The 23,133-nt window shown below is 44.4% G+C and overlaps 1 protein-coding gene across 4 annotated transcripts in view; it reads left to right on the forward strand.

Annotated features, from left to right (window-relative positions):
• The first annotated feature begins 279 nt into the window (after positions 1 to 279).
• MILR1 (mast cell immunoglobulin like receptor 1) overlaps positions 280 to 23,133 on the forward strand; it is a 33,675-nt gene continuing 10,821 nt past the window's right edge. For all 4 annotated transcript variants that reach the window (XM_008996919.5, XM_008996923.5, XM_078373555.1 and 1 more), the window contains exons 1-5: positions 280 to 356; positions 447 to 488; positions 5,254 to 5,523; positions 13,801 to 14,085; positions 16,065 to 16,187. In XM_008996919.5, coding sequence (XP_008995167.1) covers positions 302 to 356; positions 447 to 488; positions 5,254 to 5,523; positions 13,801 to 14,085; positions 16,065 to 16,187 — 775 coding nt within the window. In that variant the 5' untranslated portion in view covers positions 280 to 301. The remainder of the gene's footprint in view (positions 357 to 446; positions 489 to 5,253; positions 5,524 to 13,800; positions 14,086 to 16,064; positions 16,188 to 23,133) is intronic.

Consider the following 23,133-nt stretch of genomic DNA (forward strand, 5'->3'; position numbering starts at 1 on the left):
TTGGCCTCCCAAAGTGCCGGGATTACAGGTGTGAGCCACTGGCCCGGCCAACAGTCAGATTTATCTCCTTTTCTTTTTCCTAGCCAGTGTGAGGGAGGGGTAATCTACAAAATCTCTCTCTTCTTACAGGAACTCATAGAGGAAGACAGATTGGTCCAGCAAACCAATCACAATACGCAAAGATCGTCCAAACCCTCTGATTTCCTTAACTTCTCTAAGAAAAAGAGGAAGTTCTCTGAGTGACTCACCACTGTGGTGCTACTATGCCTTTTTAACCCTGTCTTGGACTTCATCTGGGAGAATGTGGAGCCATTTGAACAAGCTCCTCTTCTGGGCCATGCTTTCTTCTGTCACATGTAAGCCCCACTTAGCACTTTGAGGCTTGAACCTCTAAGCCAACAAGTCACGGGGAAAGTGAGCTTTATTGTGTTCCTTTTCTCTTCCAGGTGAAAAAGCTGTGTTGGATTGTGAGGCAATGAAAACAAATGGTAAGTATCAGTTACTTCTTTCTTTCTTTTTTTTGAGACCGAGTTTCACTGTTGTTACCCAGACTGGAGTGCAATGGCACGATCTCGGCTCACCGCAACCTTCGCCTTCTGGGTTCAAGCAATTCTCCTGCCTCAGTCTCCCGAGTAGCTGGGACTACAGGCGCACATCATCATGCCCAGCTAATTTTTGTATTTTTAGTAGAGACAGGGTTTCACCATATCAGCCAGGCTGATCTCAAACTCCTGACCTTGTGATCCGCCTGCCTCAACCTCCCAAAGTGCTGGGGTTATAGGTGTGAGCCACCGCGCCCAGCCATTGAAATTGTTTTCACAATGCAAGTTTTCTAACTTTTCTTGTTGTTTTGTGATTTTGTATTTTAACTAGAAAACCAACACATAGGCTGGGCGTGGTGCCTCAGGACTGTAATCCCAGCACTTTGGGAGGCTAATGGGGTAGGGTTGCTTGAGCTAAGGAGTTTGAGGCCAGTCTGGACAACATAGTGATACCTCGTTTCTTAAAAAAAAAAAAAAAAAATTATTGTGAAATAATCCAAGCAACACTAGAAATATACATGGGAGGTGGTCTAACTCTGGTTCTACAAGTTACCAGCCAGCAGCCTGAGCTTATAACAAACCCACTTTGACCTTAATTTCTTTCATCTGTGAAGTGGGTTAATAAAAGCACCTAACTGGTAGGGTGGTGTGCAGATCAAATGAGACAATCCCTGCTTCTCGACACAGTGGCAGGCATATGGTAAACCATCCAAAAGTGACAGCCAAGGTGGTGGTTGTTACTGTCTAAAATGCAAACATGCTGTTATAATCCTCCTCTGATCCTTCTCTCCCCCCTACTTCCAAAACCAACCGCTCCCAACAGTCATTTTGTATTTGGTATCATAGCAAATAAACTCACCTGTGACTTTCTTTTAACTTAATATATTATAGATATCTTTTCTAAGTAGTAGATATTGATTTAGCTCATCTTTTTCCTTATTTCCTTTTTTTTTTTTTTTCATTTGAGACGGAGTTTCACTCTTGTTGCCCAGGCTGGAGTACAGAGGAACAATCTCAGCTCAATGCAACCTCCACCTCTTGGGTTCAATGGATTCTCCTGCTTCAGCCTCCTGAGTACCTGGGATTACAGGCACGTGCCACCATGCCTGGCTAATTTTTTATTTTTATTTTTATTTTTGGTAGAGACAGGGTTTCACCATGTTGGCTAGGCTGTTCTCAAACTCCTGACTTCATGATTTACCCACCTTGGACTCCCAAAGTGCTGGGGTTACAGGCATGAGGCACCACACCCAGCCTTAGCTCATCTTTTTCAATATCTGCATGGTATTTTATGACTCAGCCATGATTCATTTAACATGCTTATTTATTGTTCCACTTTTGTGGGGCAATATAAACAATGCTACAATAAACATCCTTGTTCAAAACATCCTTGTACAAAAATAAAAAATAAAAATATAAGAAAAATAAAAATAAAAGAACAAACATCCTTGTACAAAACATCCTTTGTGGATGCACAAGAGCTTGAGAGCATCTCTGTAGAATGTAATTCTAGAAGTGAAATTGCAAGGTCAGAGGGCATATACTTTTAAATTGTTACAGACCCTGCTAAGTTGCCCTCCCAGCAAGGCTGATCCTATCCTATTTGTCACCAACAGTGGGTGAGTTTCCCTACCTTCCTCCCCAGTGGTGGATATAATCACTTTTACTTTTTAACTTTTATTTAGGGTTTTTTTTTCTTTTTCTTTTTTGTTTTTTTTTGAGGCAGAGTCTCACTGTGTCACCCAGGCTGGAGTGCACCAGTGGCCTGATCTCAGCTTACTGAAACCTCCATCTCCCTCCCAGGTTCAAGCCATTCTCCTGCCTCAGCCTCCCAAGTAGCTGGGACTATAGGCACCCATCACCATGCCCAGCTAATTTTTGTATTTTTAGTAGAGATGGGGTTTCACTATGTTGGCCAGGCTGGTCTTGAACTCCTGACCTCATGATCCACCCGCCTTGGCCTCCCAAAGTGCTGGGATTACAGGCTTGAGCCACCACACCCAGCCTGGGTATTTTTTTTTCTTTGAGACAAGAGTCTCTGCTCTGTCGCCCAGGCTGGCTCAATCTGGACTCTCCGCAATCTCGACCTTCCAAGCTCAGTCGGTCCTCCCACCTCAGCCTCCCAAGTAGTGCCATACAGGTACCTTGCCACTATGCCTAGCTAACTTTTGTATTTTTAGTAGAGACAGGGTTTTGCTCTTTCCCAGGCTGGTCTTGGACTCAAGAGATCTGCCTGCCTCAGCCTCCCAAATTGCTGGGATTACAGGTGTGAGCCACCGTGCCTGGCCAATCATTTAAAAAATTTGTGCCAATCTGATAAGTGAAAAATGGTATCTCAGTGTTGTTTTAATTTGCACTTGCCTCATCGCTTGTGAAGTAGAGCATCTTTTTCATGTATATTGGCCACAAAAGCTCTAGCATCCTATATAAAAAAATTTAGAGATGGCTATTTGGTTGGGAAGGTAGTTTAGGTCTTATCTTAAAGTTGAGTTTGTATGGCAGAGCACAGTGACTCATACCTTAATCTCAGCACTTTGGGGGGCTGAGGCAGGCAGTCACTTGAGGTCAGGAGTTCAAACCAGCCTGGCCAACATGGTGAAATCCTGTCTCTACCAAAACTACAAAAATTATGGGCCTATAGTCTCAGCTACTCAGGAGGCTGAGGCTGGAGGATCAATTGAGCCTGGAAGATTGACACTGTGGTGAGTCAAGATTGTGCCACTGCACTCCAGCCTGGACAACAGAGTGAGGCTCTGTCTCAAAGAAGAGTTGAGTTTATGTAAGACAGAAAATGTGAATTGTCCAGATCAAAGACTGGGAGAAGAGTTCATGGCATTTTTAATTTTTTTAAACAGTTTATGGCATTTTTCTTTTTTTGAGACGGAATTTCACTCTTGTTACTGAGGCTGGAGTGCAGTGGCGCAATCTTAGTTCACCGCAACCTATGCCTCCTGGGTTCAGGCAATTCTCCTGCCTCAGCCTCCTGAGTAGCTGGGACTACAGGTGTGTGCCACCATGCCCAGCTAATTTTTGTATTTTTAGTAGAGACAGGGTTTCACCATGTTGACCAGGATGGTCTCAATCGCTTGACCTCGTGATCCACCTGCCTCGGCCTCCCAGAGTGCTGGGATTACAGGTGTGAGCCACTGCGCCCGGCGTTTATGGCATTTTTTAAAGCATTCTTGAAGGGTCACTGCAACCTCCATTGATCCTGGCTATTTTTTGTTTGTTCTGTTTTGTTTTTTAAAAATTAAAGATGAGCCGGGCACGGTGGCTCATGCCTGTAATCCAAGCACTTTGGAGGCCAAGGCGGGTGGATCACCTGAGGTCGGGAGTTCAAGACCAGCCTGACCAACATGGTGAAACCCAGTCTTTAAAAAAAAAAAAAAAAATTAGAGATGAGGTCTCACTATGTTGCCCAGGCTGTTCTTGAACCCCTAAGCTCAAGTACTCCTCCCACCACAGCCTCCTGAAGTGCTAGGATTACAGGTGAAAACCATCACACCCAGCTTCAAGAACTTTGTGTTTATTTTTATATTTTGAGACAATCTTGCTCCGTCACCCAGGCTGGAGTGCACTGGCATGATCTCAGCTCACTGCAACTTCCGCCTCCTGGGTTCAAGCAATTATCCTGCCTCAGCCTCCTGAATAGCTGGGATTACAGGTGCCCACCACCATGCCCAGCTAATTTTTGTGTTTTTAGTAGAAATGGGGTTTCACCATATTGGCCAGGCTGGTCTCAAACTCCTGACCTCAAGTGATCTGCCCACCTTGGCCTCCCAAAGTGCTGGGATTACAGGCATGAGCCACCGCCCAGCTTCAAGCACTGTTTAATGAGCATCTGCATCTCTTCCTCTGGGAATGACTTGTTCATACTATTTGCCCATTTATTTTGGGGTTTGTCCTTTTCTCCTTGGTTTGCAGTTGATTTATGTGCATAAAAGGAATCTTCTGCTTTTATTTATGTCTTACACGTTTTCTTCTAAGCTGTCACTTGAATTTTAATTTTGTCATAGAGAAGTTTTCAGTTTTAAGATAGTCAACTTTTCCATCTTTTCTTTATAGCTTCTAATTTGGTGTCTTACATGGAAGACCAAACCTTACCTGATGATACACAAATCTTTTCCTGTATTTCTCTTAATTCTTTCATAGTTTTATATATATAAAATAGATTTTCTTTTCTTTTTTTCTCTTTTTGAGACAGGGTCTTGCTTTGTCAGCCAGTCTGGAGTGCAGTGAAGAGCCGATCTTGGCTCACTGCAACCTCTGTCTCCTGGGTTCCAGCGATTCTCCTGCCTCAGCCTCCTGAGTAGCTGGGACTATAGGCACATGCACCAGGCCCAGCCAATTTTTTTGTAAGGTTTTTTTTTTTTTTTTTGAGACAGAGTCTCTGTAACCCAGGCTGGAGTGCAGTGGCACAATCTTGGCTCACTGCAACCTCCACCTCCCGGGTCCTGGTTCAAGCAATTCTCCTGTCTCAGCCTCCTAAGAAACTGGGATAACAGGTGCCCGCCATCACGCCCGGCTAATTTTGTATTTTTAGTAGACACAAGGTTTCTCCATGTTGGTCAGGCTGGTCTCAAACTCCCGATCTCAGGTGATCCACCCACCTCAGCCTCCCAAATTTCTGGGATTACAGGCGTGAGCCACTGCACCCAGCCCTAACCAGGATTTTAACAAGGACTTTTTCATGCGTTATTTTGTTTTTCAGAATTTCCTTCTCCATGTTTGGACTCAGAGACTAATGTGGTCATGAAGGGTCAAAATGTATCTATGTTTTGTTCCCATAAGAACAAATCACTGCAGATCACCTATTCATTGTTTCGAAGTAAGATACACCTGGGAACCCAGGATGGAAAAGGTGAACCCGTGATTTTTAATCTGAGCATCACAGGAGCCCACGAATCAGGCCCCTACAAATGCAAAGCGCAAGTTTCCAACTGTTCAAAATACAGTCCCAGCTTCAACTTCATAATTGTTGGTAAGTAGAGCACCTGTTCCTTAGAGCCTCTATAATTTATGGGGTCCTTTCCTGTTCTAGGAGGGGATCTCCATGCCCCTTATCAACACTTGCTCAAGAACCTGGAAAGTATGTCACTGCGATCTTTATTCTTTTTTTATTTTTTATTTTTAGACCTGGTCAACAGGAAATGTCTTTTTTTTTTGAGAACTCCATTCTTTTTTTTTGAGACAGAGTCTCACTTTGTTTCCCATGCTGGAGTGCAGTGGCACAATCTCGGTTCACTGCAACCTCTGCCTCCGAGGTTCAAGGCATTCTCCTGCCTCAGCCTCCTGAGTAGCTAGGATTACAGGTGCCCACCACCACACCTGGCTAATTTTTAAATTTTATTTAGAGACAAGGTTTCACCATATTGGCCAGGCTGGTCTTGAACTCCTGACCTCAGGTGATCTGCTCGCCTCAGCCTCCCAAAGTGCTGGGATTACAGGCATGAGCCATCATGCCCGGTGAGATCTCTAGTCTCAATAATTCCATTTCACCTTCTCTTTCAAAGACTTTTGACCGTGTCAGATAATAGTCATATCTTTAGGCAAAAGTCATGTATCTCAACAATAATTGTTGAGTTTTTTCTAGAAGCTTTATTCCATGATTCCCATTATGTAGGCAAAAATCACTTTTCTTTTTTCCTTGAAGCCTTGAGCCCCATGGAGAGGGTTTTCAATGCCCCAGACTTTTCCCACCGCTTCCTTAGTGGCAGGTGCCCGATCCGCCAGCACTCTCCCTGCCCAGCCACGTCTCACTACTTCTGTGTTTTTCTCTCCCATTTTCCCACCTAAGCCTGTTACTGCCTAATATTTAGGGCCTCATCCGTGAAGGTGACCTTGATAATGGACTCCTGGGAGAGGAGAGAAGGCTTCTAGGTAATACATGTATGTTATACCTGGAGTCTTCTAAGCCCAGGGACCGTGACTTCCCAGTAACTCTTGAGTGGTTCTCTAGGTCTATGCTATCCAGTATGGTAGCCACTAGCCACATGTGACTGTTTACATTTATTTATTTTGTTTTATTTTGTTTATTTCTTTATTATTATTATTTTTTGAGATGGAGTCTCATTCTGTCACCCAGGCTGGAGTGCAGTGGTATGATCTCAGCTCACTGCAACCTCCCTCTTTTGGGTTCAAGCAGTTCTCCCACCTCAGTCTCCCAAGTAGCTGGGATTACAGGCATGCACCACCAGGCCTGGCTAATTTTTATATTTTTAGTAGAGATGGGGTTTCACCATGTTAACCAGGCTGGTCCTCAACTCCTGACCTCAGGTGATTCACCCACCTCAGCATTCCGAAGTGCTGGGATTACAGGCATAAGCCACTGCGCCTGGCCAAAATTTATTTAATAGCCTCACTATGCCACCCAGAGGCTACTCACAGGCAGTCGAAGCCCACTGTGGCCTCAAACTCCAGTTCCTAAGAAATCCCAGCATCCTGAATAGCTGGGATTATCAGCACATGCCATTGCGGCTTGCGGATCAAATTAATTAAACTTAGATGAAATAAAAAATTTCACTCTACGGTCTCATTAGTTACATTTTGAGGCTTTAGTAGCCACACCTGTAGCTGGTGGCAGCCACATTGGACAACACAGATGTAGAGCATTCCCATCATCACAGAAAGTTCTACTGGGTGACGTTGCTGTAGCTCAGTGATTCTTAGCTTTTTAGGTTATAACCGTCTTAATAATCTAATGATAGCAATGAATACCTTCGCCAGAAAAATGCTCATAAAACCACAGATACAAATTTCTGCATATGGTTTTAGAAGATGCTATGGACTCCAGGTTAGAACCAGTTAGCCTGGCCAGGTGCAATGGCTCACGTGTAATCTCAGCACTTTGGGAGGCCAAGGCAGGAGGATCACCTGAGCCCAGGAGTTTGCGATCAGCCTGGGCACTATATGGAGACTGTGTCTCTACAAAAAGTTAAAAAAAATAAAAAGCCAAGCGTGGTGGCGTGCCTATACTGCCAACTACTCGGGAGGCTGAGGTGGGAAGATTGCTTCAGCCCAGGAGTTCAAGGCCGCAGTGAGCCGTGATTTTAACGCTGCACTCCAGCCTGGGTAACAGAGAGACCCTGTCTCAAAAAAAAAAAAAAAAGACCCAATGATCTTTGGACATAAACTAAGTATATTCCTTGTGAAAGGAAAATGAAGGAGGAGGGAGAAATCCCTGCCAAGATAGTACTAGAATACCATGGATATATGAGGGCAGAAACACAGCTGATAGCATTCCCTAGTGGTCAGACTCCTGCTATGCTGGGCAGGAAGCCCATCCGCACATATGTTTTCTGTGCACGACCTTCTTGCAATTTGTTAGAGTAATTACACAGTCTAGTAATAAAACTATCTTGGTAGATTATAAAACTGTATCCTCTTCAGTTAGGCCAGATCAATAGGCACGATTGAGTGCCTACTCCGTGCATGCAATTGTGCTACTGGGTTTTTAATGAAGCCTAAAACATAGTCTTGTCCCCAACCCAATAAAGATTGAAAGTATGAGCCATAAACACAAATTCATTAATTGCTGATTCACTCAACAAATGTTTAAAGAAAACACAGGGCCAGCTGCAGTGGCTCATGCCTGTAATCCCAGCATTTTGGGAGGTTGAGGCGGGCGGATACTTGAGAACAGTAGTTCAAGACCAGCCTGGCCAACATGGTCAAACCCCCTCTCTACTAAAAATACAAAAATTAGCCAGGCATGGTGGTATCTGTAATCCTTAGCTACCCGGGAGGCAGAGGAAGAAGAATTGCTTGAACCTGGGAGGCGGAGGTTGCAGTGAGCCGAGATGGCGCCATTGCACTCCAGCCTGGGGGAGAGAGAGAGACTCTGTCTCATAATAAAATAAAGCAGATATGTCAATCCCTGGATATATATTGGTTCTTGCCCTTGTGGAGCATACAGTCCAGTGTTTGCAGACAACAAACCCAAGTACACAAACAAGCACATCACAAACTGTTGAGTGTTGTAAAGGAAAAGAAACTGGCACAGAGATGGAGAAAAGTAGATGGGGGAGGGGCCTGCTTAGATGGGGTACTTAGGGGAGGCCTTGAAAGGGGAGGACTTTAAGTAGATCCCTGGAGGATGAGAAGGAGTTAGCTCTATGAAGAGACAGGATAAAGCGGGGCTTTAGTCAAGGGAGTGCAGCATGCTCAGGGGCTCCATCTTGGGAAAGAACTTGGCTGGTTCCATGAACTATATGGAGGCCTGTGTGGCTGGAGGTCAGATGAAGGGAGTCTGACCTCAGATGAGACTGGAGGGAGAGGCTGGTCAAGTCAGGCAGGGCCTGGAGCCACAGGAGGCGTTTAGACTCTTCCATGAGCAGTGGGCAGGCAGGGGAGTGCCAGTACCCAATTAATCATCCTCCAAGTCAGTTCATTTAGCAAGCGTGCAGGGTAAGTTGGAGATTGGTTGGGAGGCTCTTGCAAGTATCCAGGAGAGAAATGATGGAGAGCTAGGGACAGATGTGGAAGGACTGAAGAAATATTTTAGAGAAAGAACCAACAGAACTTGCTGACTGGTTAGATTTGGAATCACAGGCAGTGAAGGTGGAGAAAGAATCAAGAATGGCTTCCAGATGCCTAGATGTCTAGCTTGATCCACCTGTGAAGACTGGTACCATCTACTGTGATGGGGAAACATGGAAGGACAGGATTTTATTTATGTATTGATTTTGAGATGGGATCTCCCTCTGTTGTCCAGGCTGAAGTGGAGTGGTACGACCCTAGCTCTGCAGCCTCAAACTCCTGGAGTCAAGTGATCCTCCCACCTCAGCCTCCCAAGTAGCTGGAACTACAGGTGTGCACCACCACACCCGGTCAATTTTTGTATTTTTAGTAGAGATGGGGATTCACCATGTCAGCCAGGCTGGTCTGGAACTCCTGACCTCAGGTTATCCTCCCACCTTGGTCTCCCAAAGTGCTGGGATTACAAGTGTGAGCCACCACATTCAGCCCTGAACAGGATTTTAAAATGGTGTTTCTCTGTCTACCTAGTGATTGATTTATGAACTAGCATATTAACTAGAGTTCAGTTTCAAACAGTTACATTTGAGGTGACCATGAGTCATCTAAGTAGATCATGTAGTAAGAGGTAGTAAAAGTAGCATGCGGATGGGACCAAGTGCTAGAGGCAGCAGAGAAGGAGAAAGCACTTCTCCCTGGATGATTCAGGAAAGGCCTTATGGGGAAGGTGGCAGAGAGGACTCCTTGAAATTTGAGAAATATAACTGATTTATTGAAGAGCTGTAACTCACTGAAGCTTCCTTCCTCAGACCATCATGACTCTGTGATGACGTATCATTCCTCCTACAAACTCTCAGGGAAGTCTACATCTTTCTAATCTCTTTTTTTTTTTTTTTTTTCCTTTTAGTTGCATTTATTTTAAGGCTGAATTTACTCCCGTGCCATAAGTTTTTGCTTCTTCAGTTTCTTCTGGGATATCTTCTTCTTCTGGGCAACCTCCTCTTCTGGTTTAGGAACAATCTGTTCCTTTTCAGTAAGGATCATCTCAATGTGGCAGGGAGAACTCATGTATGGGTTAATTCGACCATGAGCTCTGTAGGTCCGGCGGCGCATCTTGGGTGCTTTGTTCACTTGGATATGCTCAATGACCAGAGAATCTACATCTAAACCCTTAAGTTCAGCATTACTCTCTGCATTTTTAAGCATGTGCAGCAAAAATTCAGCACTCTTTTTGGGCCACCGACCTTGTGTCCAACCCCACTGCTTGGCCTGGGCACACCTGCCAACTCCACCATTGTAACGTCGGAATGGTACGCACTGTTTCTGTAAAGTGACATCTTTCAGATACTTCGTGGCTTTTCGTATATGCATACCCTTGGTGGCCTGGGCAGTTTCACGTGTGTTCTTAAAGTGAACGCGAAGATTGGAACCTCTTGATTTGCATGACTTTGTGGGGTTCTCCAGATCAAGTGAATAGCGAACCATTTTCACAGATTACCTCAGGCCGCTTGGGGAAAGAGGAAGCCTTTCTAATCTCTTTATATCAATCCTTGGTTCAGTTGAAATCATCCCATCTCAGAGAGGAGTCTATGTCCTCTGCTTCCTCATGAATGTTTCAACTCCTTCTTCCTGAGAATTACAAGAGGTAGATTTCAGTTCAATAGGAAGAACTTCCTGTTGGTGCTATGCTCTCTTGCTCTCTTTTCTTTCTTTCTTCCTTTTTTTCTTTTAGAGACAGACAGTGTCTTGTTCTGCTGCCCAAGCTGTAGTGCAGTGCTGCAATGATAGCTCACAGCAGGAGCCTTGAACTTCCTGGGCTCAAGCAATTCTCCTGCCTCAGTCTCCCAAGTAGCTGGGACTATAGATACATGTCACTACACTCAGCCATTTTTTTTCTTTTCTTTTTTTTTGAGACAGTGTCTCACTCTGTTGCCCAGGCTGGAGTACAGTGGCGTGATCTCAGCTCACTGCAACCTCCGCCTCCCGGGTTCAAGCAATTCTCCTGCCTCAGCCTCCCAAATAGCTGGGACCACAGGCACATGCCACCATGCCCAGCTAATTTTTTTTTGTTAGTAGAGATGGGGTTTCACCATGGCCTCGATCTCTTGACCTCATGATCTGCCCCCCTCGGTCTCCCAAAGTGCTGGGATTACAGGTGTGTGCCACCATGCCCGTCCCCTATACTCAGCTATTTTTTTGTTTGTTTTGCAGAGATAGAGGGGTCTCACTGTATTGCCCAGGCTGATCTTCAACTCCTTACCTCGAGTGATCCTCCAGCCTCTGCCTCCCAGAATGCTGAGATTACAGGCATGAGCACAGTGCTCAGCCTCCATTGGTGCTATTCTCCAACAAAATTACCCTCTGAGGCCACCATCACTGAGTGCCATTTTGTGAAGGATATTGTGACAGGGGTTACTGTTCAGGGGGGAGATGGAGCAAGGAGATTCTAAATTATTATCTTTTTTTTTTTTTTAAGATGGGGGTTTCACCATGATGGCGAGGCTGGTCTTGAACTCCTGACCTCAGGTGATCCACCCACCTCAGCCTCCCAAAGTGCTAGGATTACAGGCATGAGCCACCACACCCGGCCTCTAAATTATTTTCTTTGATGTAATGATACTGTGGTGCTATAATGTATTGTTTCTGTACCAAATTGAATATATTTTTTTAAAGGAACAGTGGCATGCACCTCAGCACTCTAGCACTTTGGGAGGCTGAGGTGGGCAGATCACTTGAGTTCAGAAGGTGAAGTCTGCAGCGGGCTATGATAACGCTGCGGCACTCCAGCCTGGGCGACAGAGCAAGTTGCTGTCTCTAAAAAAATAACTCTTAATAGTCTGGGCTAGGTGGCTCACACCTGTAATCCCAGTACTTGGGAGGCCAAGGCAAGAGCATTGTATGAAGTCAGGAGTTGGAAACCAGCCTGGGTAACATGGCAAAACCTCATCTCTACAAAACATACAAAAAAGTAGACAGGTATGGTGACACATGGCTGTAATCTCAGCTATTTGGGAGGCTGTGTTAGGAGGATTGCTTAAGTTGGGGATGGTTTTTGGGGAGTATTGGGGGGAGCTGAGGTTGCAGTGAGCCATGATCACACCACTGCACTCCAGTCTAAAAGACAGAGTGAGAACCTATTTCAATTTTTTTTTTTTTTTTTTTTTTTTTTGAGACAAAGTCTTGCTCTGTCACCCAGGCTGGAGTGCAGTGGTACAACCTTGGTGCACTGCAACCTCCGCCTCCCTGGTTCAAGTGATTCTCCCGCCTCAGCCTCCCCAGTAGCTGGGATTATAGGCGCTTACCACCATACCCAGCTAATTTTTATATTTTTAGTAGAGAATGAGTTTCACTATGTTGGCCAGGCTGGTCTCTAACTCCTGACCTCAGGTGATCTGCTCGCCTCAGCCTCCCAAAGTGCTGGGATTACAGATGTGAGCCAGCAAGCCTGGCCAAAAAAAAAAAAAATTTTTTTAATAGAGTGCTGAGGTGCATGCCACTGTTCCTAATAAACTAAATTAAAAAAAAAATTTTTTTTTTAAGTGTGAACTCTTGAAGTCAGTCTGACTCTGCCATTTACTAGCTGTGTGACCTTAGGCACATTTCTCAGTCTCTCTGAAGCACAGTTATTTCATCGATGGAATGGTCATGATGCTATCTACACTGCAGACTGTCGTGAAGGTCAAATGAGGTCATGGGAATGGCGTGCCTGGCACATGATAATCACAACTTTCTTTCCGACAACACTATCTTATTACTGCATTCTATAGTGAAACATAGCTGGTTTTTCTGTTAGGTCATAGCATATTCTCTGTTGAGAGTTTCTCTTGAATTTATTTAGCAGGGTTACTTTCTGCTCTTTGGAGGAAGTGAAAGATAATTGTGCAGCTGAGTTCTATAAATAAAAGTACAGTTAGAGAAAACAATATTTTTGGAACTGGGTGTGGTGGCTCACACCTGAAATCCCAGCTCTTTGGGAGGCTGAGGTGAGGAAATCACTTGAAGCTAAGAGTTTGAGACCAGCCCAGGCAACATAGTGAGACCCTGTTTCTACAAAACATTTAAAAATTAGCCAGCGGCGTGCCCTTGTAGTCCCAGCTACAGGGGAGGCTGAGGCAAGAGGATGGCTTGAGCCTGGGAGTTTGAGGTTGTAGTGAGCTATAATTGTGCCACTGCACTGCAGCATGGTTGACAGAGCAAGACCCTCCCTATCTCTGAATAAATAAATAAAGTGAAAAGAAAATGATATTTTTGGATTTTAAAAAACCCACTGAAAATTTACAAGGATTGAGAATAGAAGCACTTCTTGGGCTGGGTAGGATGGCTCATGCCTATAATCCCAGCACTTTGGGAAGCCGAGGTGGGAGGATCACTTGAGGGCAGGTAATACTGCATGTCTATAAAAAATAAACATTAAAACCACTTCTCAATTTCACACTTAGAACTGGTTCACTGACAAAATTATATTCATTATTAACAATAAACAGATTGTGAATTCTAGGAAAGGCAAGCTTTCACCCCAATTCCTCAAAGCAGAGAGATGCCCTCCACTCTCCGGCTTTCTCAGCAATGGGCTGAGAAACTCTGCTAACCCCACATTGTGCAGGGTTAGTCACATACCCAGTGGCCTTTCTCAGTGGGCCATGAGCTTCTTGACTTCTTGGGAAGGGGGTCATTCATCTTGGTTGCACAGCTGGGAATGGAGTAAGGGTTCTACCCATATTTGTGGTCTGAGTGAGTGCACCCAATCTGTTTATCCTTTTCATGTTCACTTTCATTTTTCCAGACCCAGTGACTGCCCCAGTGCTGAACATTACGGTCATTCAAACAGAAACAGACCAACATATAACATTACACTGCCTCTCGGTCAATGGCTCGCTGCCCATCAATTACATTTTCTATGAAAACCATGTTGCCATATCGCCAGTTATTTCCAAGTACAACAGGGAGCCTGCTGAATTTAACTTAACCAGGAAGAACCCTAGAGAAGAAGCAGCGTATAGGTGTGGAGCTAAAAACAGATTGCCTAACTATACAGCATACAGTCAACCTGTCACCATGCCTTCAACAGGTAAGAGTGACTTGAGTTCTTGCAACCAGGTCTGAACTCGCTTCCAGAAACTGCAGGTACTCCTCTGCCCACCCATTCCCCACCTTGAGCCCAGGAGTTCGAGACCAGCCCAGGCAACATGGTGAAACCCTGTCTCTACAGAAAATTAAAAAAAATTAGCTGAGTGTGGTGGTGCACACCTGTGGTCTCAGCTACTTGTAGGATGAGGTAGGAGGATTGCTTGAGCCTGAGAGGTCGAGGCTGCAGTGAGCTGTGGTCATCATGCCCTGCACTTCAGCCTGTGCAACAGAGCAAGACCCTGTCTCAAAGAAAAAATAAAAAGAAAAGGGGAGGGGAGGGGAGGTGGAGGAAGGGGAGGGGAGGGACGGAAGGGGAGGGCAGAGGAGCTAGGTTAGCAAAGGCAGAAGGCACACTTGGACATTGACCACTTCACCCAGCCACATCCTCAGAACAGAGCCCATGGCCTGGTGTTCAGGGAGGGAGCCGGCTGGAGTCGGTCACTTGGCTATGCGTCACAGCCCTTCCATTTACTGGCTGTGTGATCTTAGGAAAGTCATTTCACCTCCCTGAGCTTTACTCACCTCATCTTGATGTTGGCCAGCCACGGCAGCTCACGCCTGTAATTCCAGTACTTTGGGAGGCCGAGGTGTATGGATCACTTGAAGTCAAGAGTTCGAGACCATGCTGTCCAACATGGTGAAACCCCATCTTTACTAAAAATACAAAAACTAGCGGGGCATGGTGGCACATGCCTGTAATCCCAGCTACCCAGGAGGCTGAACCAGGGAGTCAGAGGTTGCAGTAAGCCAAGATCGCGCCACTGCACTCCAGCCTGGTTACAGAGCGAGAATCTGTCTCAAAAAAAAAAAAAAAAAAAAGAAAAAGAAAAAAAGGAGTGGTCCCAATGGGATAAATAAGGCAACACAGGCAAAGTGCCTAACAGCATCTGGACTGCAGCTAAAACACAACAACTGGCAGTTATTTGGGTGACATGAAACCTGCCAGCAGGGCTCAGGGCTTTGCCCAGGAAACACCCCGGCCTTTCTGGTGCTGATGAGCCCAGCAATGTTGTTGGTAATCGTCCTGTTAAATGCTGTGCTGCTTTCCTCCTTTTTCGATGCCCCCTGTGGAAGATGTGCTTGGTCATGACTTTTTACACTTGATTATTTTAATTTATTATTTATTTATTTTTTAAGATGAAGTCTCACTCTTGTCACCCAAGCTGGAGTGCAATGGCACAATCTTGGCTCACTGCAACCTCCACCTCCCAGGTACAAAAGATTCTCATGCCTCAGCCTCCCGAGTAGCTGGGATTACAGACATGCACCACCATGCCTAGCTACTTTTTTGTGTTTTTAGGAGAGAGGGGGTTTCACCATGTTGGCCAAACTGGTCTCAAACTCCTCACCTGAGGTGATCTGCCCACCTCCCAAAGTGCTGGGATTACAGGCTTGAGCCACTGCACCCAGCCTATTTTTATTTATTTATTAACTTATTTATTTATTGAGACAGGCTCTGGCTCTGTCACTCAGGCTGGAGTGCCGTGGCACAATCATAGTTTACTGCAGCCTCCACCTCCTGGGCTCAAGCAATCCTGCTGCATCAGCCTCCTGGGTAGCTGGGATTACAGGCACATGCCATCATGCCTGGCTAATTTTTATTTATTTATTTATTTATTTATTTTGTAGAGACAGGGCCTCACTATGTTGCCCAGGCTGGTCTCAAATTCCTGGCCTCAGGCAATCCTCCCGCCTTTATCTCCGAAAGTGCTGGGATTACAGGTGTGAGCCACCATGCCCGGCCAAGAACCTTATTGACTAATAAATTCCATGAGTTGCAGCTGTCATGACCATTTGGGAACCTGGGTGCATAGTACATTGGTTAACTTGGGAGACGTTGCCTTTTCTAGAACAATTACCTGCTTACTGTCATTGGAAAAGAAAGTGCTATGGTCACCAGTGAATGCTGTCTTCTTCCAGGCTGGGACAGCTGTCCTTTCTGTCTAGAGCTACTGCTTCCGGGGTTATTACTGCCGCTGCTGGTGATAATGGTGGTGATGATCCTGATTCTGGCTTTTTGGATACTACCCAAATACAAAGCAAGTAAGTTCTTTTAGTTGCTTTACCACCATTTTCCCATGGGTTTGGAATACAGACAGCAGGGCAGAGGGTGAGGAGGAAGGGAAAGGGGGATCAGAAACAGAATGGGGAGAAAATGAAAATAGGAGGAAAAGATGAGAAAAGGGAGCGGGAATGGAATGGACTTCCTGAACGGTTCATGCAGAGGGTAATTCTTTCTCCAGGGAAAGCTTTTTCTGATTGAGAGCAAGTAGATCTGGCTTCACAGGTGTGCAGCCTGTGCAGTCACACAGGGCCCTGTGCCAAGAAGAATTCCACATTTGTGTTTAAAAAAATTTTTTTTGAGACAGAGTTTTGCTCTGGTTGCCCAAGCTGGAGTGCAGTGGTGCAATCTTGGCTCACTGCCACTTCTGTCTCCCAGGTTCAAGTGATTCTCCTGCCTCAGCCTCCCAAGAAGCTGGGATTACAGGTGCCCACCACCATGCCCAGCTAATTTTTTGTATTTTTAGAACAAGGTTGGCCAGGCTGATCTTGAACTCCTGACCTCAGGTGATCTGCTGCCTCAGCTTCCCAAAGTGCTGTGATTACAGATGTGAGCCACCGCACCAGGACTTCCTCATTTGGTTTAATGCTCAGCTGTTACCATCTTGAAATTATTTATTTTTTTTTAAAAAAAGACAGAATTCCACTGTCTTACCCAGGCTGATCTCAAACTCCTGGGCTCAAGCGATCCTCCCATCTCAGCTTCCCAAAGTGCTAGGATTATAGGCATGAGCCACTATGACTAGCCACCATCTTGAAATTAAATTCTTTCCTTTTTTTTTTTTTTGAGACGAAATCTCACTCTGTTGCCCAGGCTGGAGTGCAGTGGCGCAATCTCAGCTCACTGCAACCTCTGCCTCCTGGGTTCAAGCAATTCTTCTGCCTCAGCCTCCCAGGTAGCTGGGAAGACAGCCATGTGCCACCATGCTTGTCTAACTTTTCATATTTTTAGTAGAGATTTTTAGTTCGAGACCAGCTTGGTCTCAAACTCCTGGCTTCAAGTCATATACCCACCTCTGCCTCCCAAAGTGCTGGGATTACAGGTGTGAACCACTGCACTTGGCCCATCTTGAGATTCTTAATGGTTTTTTGTACTCTTTCAAACATTATTTGTTAATGGTGGTAAAATATACATAACACAACATTTGCCACTTTAACCATGCTTAAATGCTTAAATGCAGAGTTCGGTGGCATTAAGCGCATTCCCGTCATCATGCACCTTCTCCATCATCCATGTCCAGAACTTCTTCATCTTCCCAAACAGAAATTCTGTCCCCATTACACACTCCCCATCCCCTCCTCCCTCATCCTCTGCCACCAGCAATCGACTTTCTATCTCTATTAGTTTGACTCCTCTAGGCACCTCGTGTAAGTGGAAGCATACAGCATTTGTCCTTTCATGACTGGCTTATTTCACTTCAATTAATGTCCTCAAGGTTCATCCATGTTGTCCTATGTGTCAGAATTGCCTTTGTTGATAAGACTGCAGAATGCCTCATCGTACATAAATACACCACACTCTGTTTATCCATTTATCCCCCAGGGGTCCCCAGGTTGCTTCCACCTTCTGTCTACTGTTTAATAATGCTGGGAATGTGGATGTGTAGTTATTAATGTTTTTAAACAAGGGGCCGTTTTCTCTTCCTTGTGTGACTGCTTGTGAAAGATGTACTTGGTTATGACCTTAAGAACTTGTGTTTCTTTCTTTTTTTTTTCTCTTGCTCTTCTTTTTTTATTCTGTATTAGAGACAGGATCTCACTATGTTGCCCAGACTGGTCTTGAACTCTTGGGCTCAAAGGATCCTCTCCCGCATTGGCCTCCCAAAGTATGGGGATTACAGGTGTGAGTCACCGTGCCTGGCCAAGAATTTATGTGTTTTTTTGTTTGTTTGTTTGTTTGTTTGTTGTTTTGATACGGAGTTTTGCTGTTGTTGCCCAGGCTGGAGTGCAATGGAATGATCTTGGCTCACCACAACCTCTGCCTCCTGGGTTCAAGTGATTCTCCTGCCTCAGCCTCCTGAGTAGCTGGGACTACAAGCATGCACCACCATACCTGGCTAGTTTTTGTATTTTTAGTAGAGACAGGAGCCAGGCGCAGTGGCTCACGCCTGTAATCACAGCACTTTGGGAGGTCGAGGTGAGTAGATCACCTAGATCAGGAATTCGAGACCAGCCTGACCAATATGAAGAAACCCCATCTCTATTAAAAATACAAAAAACTGGCCGGGCGCGGTGGCTCAAGCCTGTAATCCCAGCACTTTGGGAGGCCAAGGCGGGTGGATCACGAGGTCAAGAGATCCAGACCATCCCGGTCAACATGGTGAAACCCCGTCTCTACTAAAAATACAAAAAATTACCTGGGCGTGGTGGCGCATACCTGTAATCCCGGCTACTCGGGAGGCTGAGGCAGGAGAATTGCCTGAACCCAAGAGGCGGAGGTTGCGGTGAGCCGAGATCACGCCATTGCACTCCAGCCTGGGTAACAAGAGCTAAACTCCGTCTCAAAAAATAAAAAAATAAAATAAAATAAAAAATACAAATACAAATACAAAAAATTATCTGGGCATGGTGGTACATGTCTGTAATCCCAGCTACTTGAGAGGCTGAGGCAGGAGAATCGCTTGAACCTGGGAGGCGGAGGTTGCAGTGAGCCAAGATTGTGCCATTGCATTCCAGCCTGGACAACAAGAGCGAAACTGCCTCAAAAAAAAAAAAAAAAAAAAAAAAAAGGATAGATCCAAGATGGCCGACCACTAACAGCTCGGGATTGTAGCTCCCAGTGAAAGCTCAGAGAACGAGACCACGCCACACCTTTAGACAAATTTTCGTCACTCACCGATTAGCCAATTCCCAGTGGAGGAGCCCCAGGGGTTGCCAGCGCGACTCTTGTGGCCGCCGCAGTGGTTTTGCCGGTGCCTTGGCGCAGCAGCTCTTCATGCAGAGCGAACGGGACTGCTTCCCCTACTGACCGGAGTTTGGAGCTCCGGGAAGTCAGAGCCGCTTGTTGCGGACTCAAGAGGGAAGCCAGACCAGAGATTCCTGGGCAGAAGAGCACCATCAGTCTTATCTCTGCTATTTAGGCCGCCACAGTGGGTTGCTCGGATCCCAGCACTGGGAATCAACAAATCGGACGTTGACTCAGAAACCTAATCAGAAAGGCGGTTCATCTACAATGAAGGGAAAAAAACAGCCTAAGAAGGCCAAGTATACTCAAAATCAGAACCCATCAGCAACGGAACAAGCCCTGATGGAAAAGGACTCATCAGCAACTGAACAAGCCCTGATGAAAAAGGACTCATCAGTAACGGAGCGAGCCCTGATGAAAAAGGACTCATCAGTAACTGAACAAGCCCTGATGGAAAAGGACTGTGTTCCATTATCTAAAGTTGGCTTTAAAAGGTGGATGATAAGAAACTTCTGGGAGTTAAAGGAACTTGTTCTAACCCAATGTAAAGAAACTAAGAACTTGGAAAAAAGGTTCGATGAAATGATGAAAAGAATAGACAATATAGAGAGGAATACAAATGAACTTATGGGGTTGAAAAATACAACATAAGAACTTAGTGAAATATGTACAAGCTTAAACAGCCAAATGGATCAAGCAGAAGAAAGGATATCAGAGGTCGAAGACCAACTTAATGAAATAAAACGACAAGACAAGAATAGAGAAAAAAGGATAAAAAGGAATGAGCAAAGTCTGCAAGAAATATGGGACTATGTGAAAAGACCTAATATACGTTTGATTGGTGTACCTGAATGTGATGGAAAGAATGAATTCAAGCTGGAAAATACTCTCCAGGACATTATCCAGGAAAATTTTCCTAATTTAGCAAAGCAGGACACTATTCAACCCCAGGCAATACAGAGAACACCACAAAGATATTCCTCAAGAAGACCAACCCCAAGGCACATAATCGTTAGATTCACCAAGATCGAAACGAAGGAGGAAATATTAAGGGCAGCCAGAGAGAAAGATCAAGTTACCCATAAAGGTAAGCCTATTAGGCTTACAGCAGATCTCTCAACGGAAACCCTACAAGCTAGAAGAGAATGGGGGCCAATATTCAATATACTTAAAGAACAGAACTTTCAGCCCAGAATTTCATATCCTGCCAATTTAAGCTTTACAATTGAAGGAAAAATAAAATATTTTAGGAACAAGCAAGTACTCAGATATTTTATTACCACCAGGCCTGCTTTACAAGAACTTCTAAAAGAAGCATTATACACAGAAAGGAAAAACCAGTATGAGCCTTTCTAAAAATACACCAAAAAGTAAAGAGCATTAACATAAAGAAGAATTTACATCAACGAAAGGACAAAATAGCCAGTTAATATCAAATGGCAGCAACCCTAAATTTAAATCGACCAAATCTCCCAATCAAAAGATACAGACAAAATCTAACGGTATATCCAAAGATATACATAGACTCAAAATAAAGCGTTGGAAAAAAAAACTTACCAACCAAATGGAGAGCAAAAATAAATAAATAAAAAGCAGGAGTTGCAGTTTTCACATTTGACAAAATAGATTTCAAAGCTACAAGGTTACAAGGGTAAAAGGATTAATGTAATAATAAGAGATCTTAACACCCAGATACATAAGACCCATAATGAGATTTAGATTCAACGAGACAGAAAATTGATAACGATATCCGGGACTGGAACTAAGATCCAGAACAAATAAACTCAATAGAGCTCTCCATTTTAAACACACAAAATATACATTATCCACAAAATCTAACGGTATACCTAAAGATATACAAAGACTCAAAACAAGGGGATGGAAAAAACTCACCAACCAAATGGAGAGCAAAAATAAATAAATAAAAAGCAGGAGTTGCAATTCTCACACTTAATAAAATCGATTACAAGGGTAAAAGGGTTAATGTAACAATAAGAGATCTTAACACCCAGATACATAAGACCCATAATGAGATTTAGATTCAATGAGACAAAAAATTGATAATGATATCCAGGACTTGAACTCAGAGCCAGAACAAATAAACACAATAGAGGTCTCCATTTTAAACACATAAAATATACATTAACCACTTTAAACACACAAAATATTGATCGGCCATTATTGAAACCCATTTTAGGAATGAATTAATATTCCTTTTTCCCTCTTCTTTTTCTCTTTTTCCCTCAAAAAAAAAAAAAAAGAAAAGAAAAGAGACGAAGTTTCTCCATGTTGGTCAGGCTGATCTTGAACTCCCTACCTCAGGTGATTCACCCGCCTTGGCCTCCCAGAGTGTTGGGATTACAGGCGTGAGCCGCTGCACCAGGCCAAGAACTTGTGTCTTTAATTAAACACAAGTTGAAGGCGGGGCGCGGTGGCTCACGCCTGTAATCCCAGCACTTTGGGAGGCCGAGGCGGGTGGATCACGAGGTCAAGAGATCGAGACCATCCTGGTCAACATAGTGAAACCCCGTCTCTACTAAAAATACAAAAATTAGCTGGGCATGGTGGCGCATGCCTGTAATCCCAGCTACTTGGCTGAACCCAGGAGGCGGAGGTTGCCGTGAGCCGAGATTGCGCCATTGCACTCCAGACTGGGTAACAAGAGCGAAACTCCGTTTCAAAAAAAAAAAAAACAAGAAAAACCCCCACAAGTTGAAGTAAGCCACCGACGAGTGTTTGTTTCCCACTGGGCGCTGCATGTGGCATGGCTGCTCCTGACTGCAAGTGCCTCAGCCAGAGCTTTGTCTTGCGTGACTCAGCGTCCTCGCTGGATCTGCCACGTAGGGGAAGCTCAGTGCACGAGGACAAACAAGTGTCATCCCATTAGCACAAAAGACACCTTCAAAAGATTTACAGTTGTTTGAGGCTGGAAGTATTAAAAATCTTAGGTTGGTGCATAAGTAACGGCAGTTTTTACCTTGACTTTTATGGCAAAATCTGCAATTACATTTTCTTTTTTTGTTTTTGAAATGGAGTCTTGCTTTGTTGCCCAGGCTAGAGTGTAGTGGTACAATCTCGGCTTGTGGCAGCCTCTGTGTTATGGGTTCAAGCGATTCTCCTGCCTCAGACTCCTGAGTAGCTGAGATTACAGGCACCCACCACCATGTATTTTTAGTAAGGACAGTGTTTCATTATGTTGGTCAGGCTGGTCTTGAACTCCTGATCTCAGGTGATCTGATCTGCCTACTTCAGCCTCCCAAAGTGCTGGGATTATAGGCCTGAGCCAGTGTGCCTGGCCCACAATTACTTTTGCATCAACCTAATATACATACATATAAGAATATATATATTTAGATATATAATATATATACATATAAGATATATATATACATATGTGTGTATATATATATTCTTTCTACATTTCTATGCTTTCTAGATTTTCAACATAAAATTATAATCTATTCTGCTATACAATTTCTTAAAAACTTTATTAAACACGCCAGACTCAGAAAAACAAAAACAGAAACAAGCGTCATTTCTCCCTTCCCTTAAGTGCTATATCCAGCAGGAAACTTGTCAATGTCATTAGAAGCCTCAGTTATGGCCTTTTTAAAAAATGTATTTTAGAGAAGGGGTCTCACTATGTTGCCTAGGCTGGTCTTGAACTCCTGGGCTCAGGCAATCCTCCCACCTCAGCCTCCCAAAATGCTGGTATCACAGTATTTTATTTTCTTTAATTACGATTTTTTTTTTTTTTTTTTTTTAGAGACAAAGTCTCACTATATTCCCCAGGCTGGCCCTGAATTTCTGGCCTCAAGTAATCCTCCCACCTCGGCTTCCCAAAGCATTGGAATTACAGGCATGAGCCACTGCACCCTGGCCAACATCTCCTGTCTTAAAAGCATGTTTCCCCTTCCTATAAAAAACCCAGGTTCTTGCAAAATGGCATTAATATTCTTGATTACTGAGTAAAGCTACAATAGAATTCAGCAGGCCAGGCATGGTGGCTCATGTCTGTAATCC

The sequence above is a fragment of the Callithrix jacchus genome, chromosome 5 (genome assembly GCF_049354715.1).
Source record: "Callithrix jacchus isolate 240 chromosome 5, calJac240_pri, whole genome shotgun sequence".
NCBI lineage: Eukaryota > Metazoa > Chordata > Mammalia > Primates > Cebidae > Callithrix > Callithrix jacchus.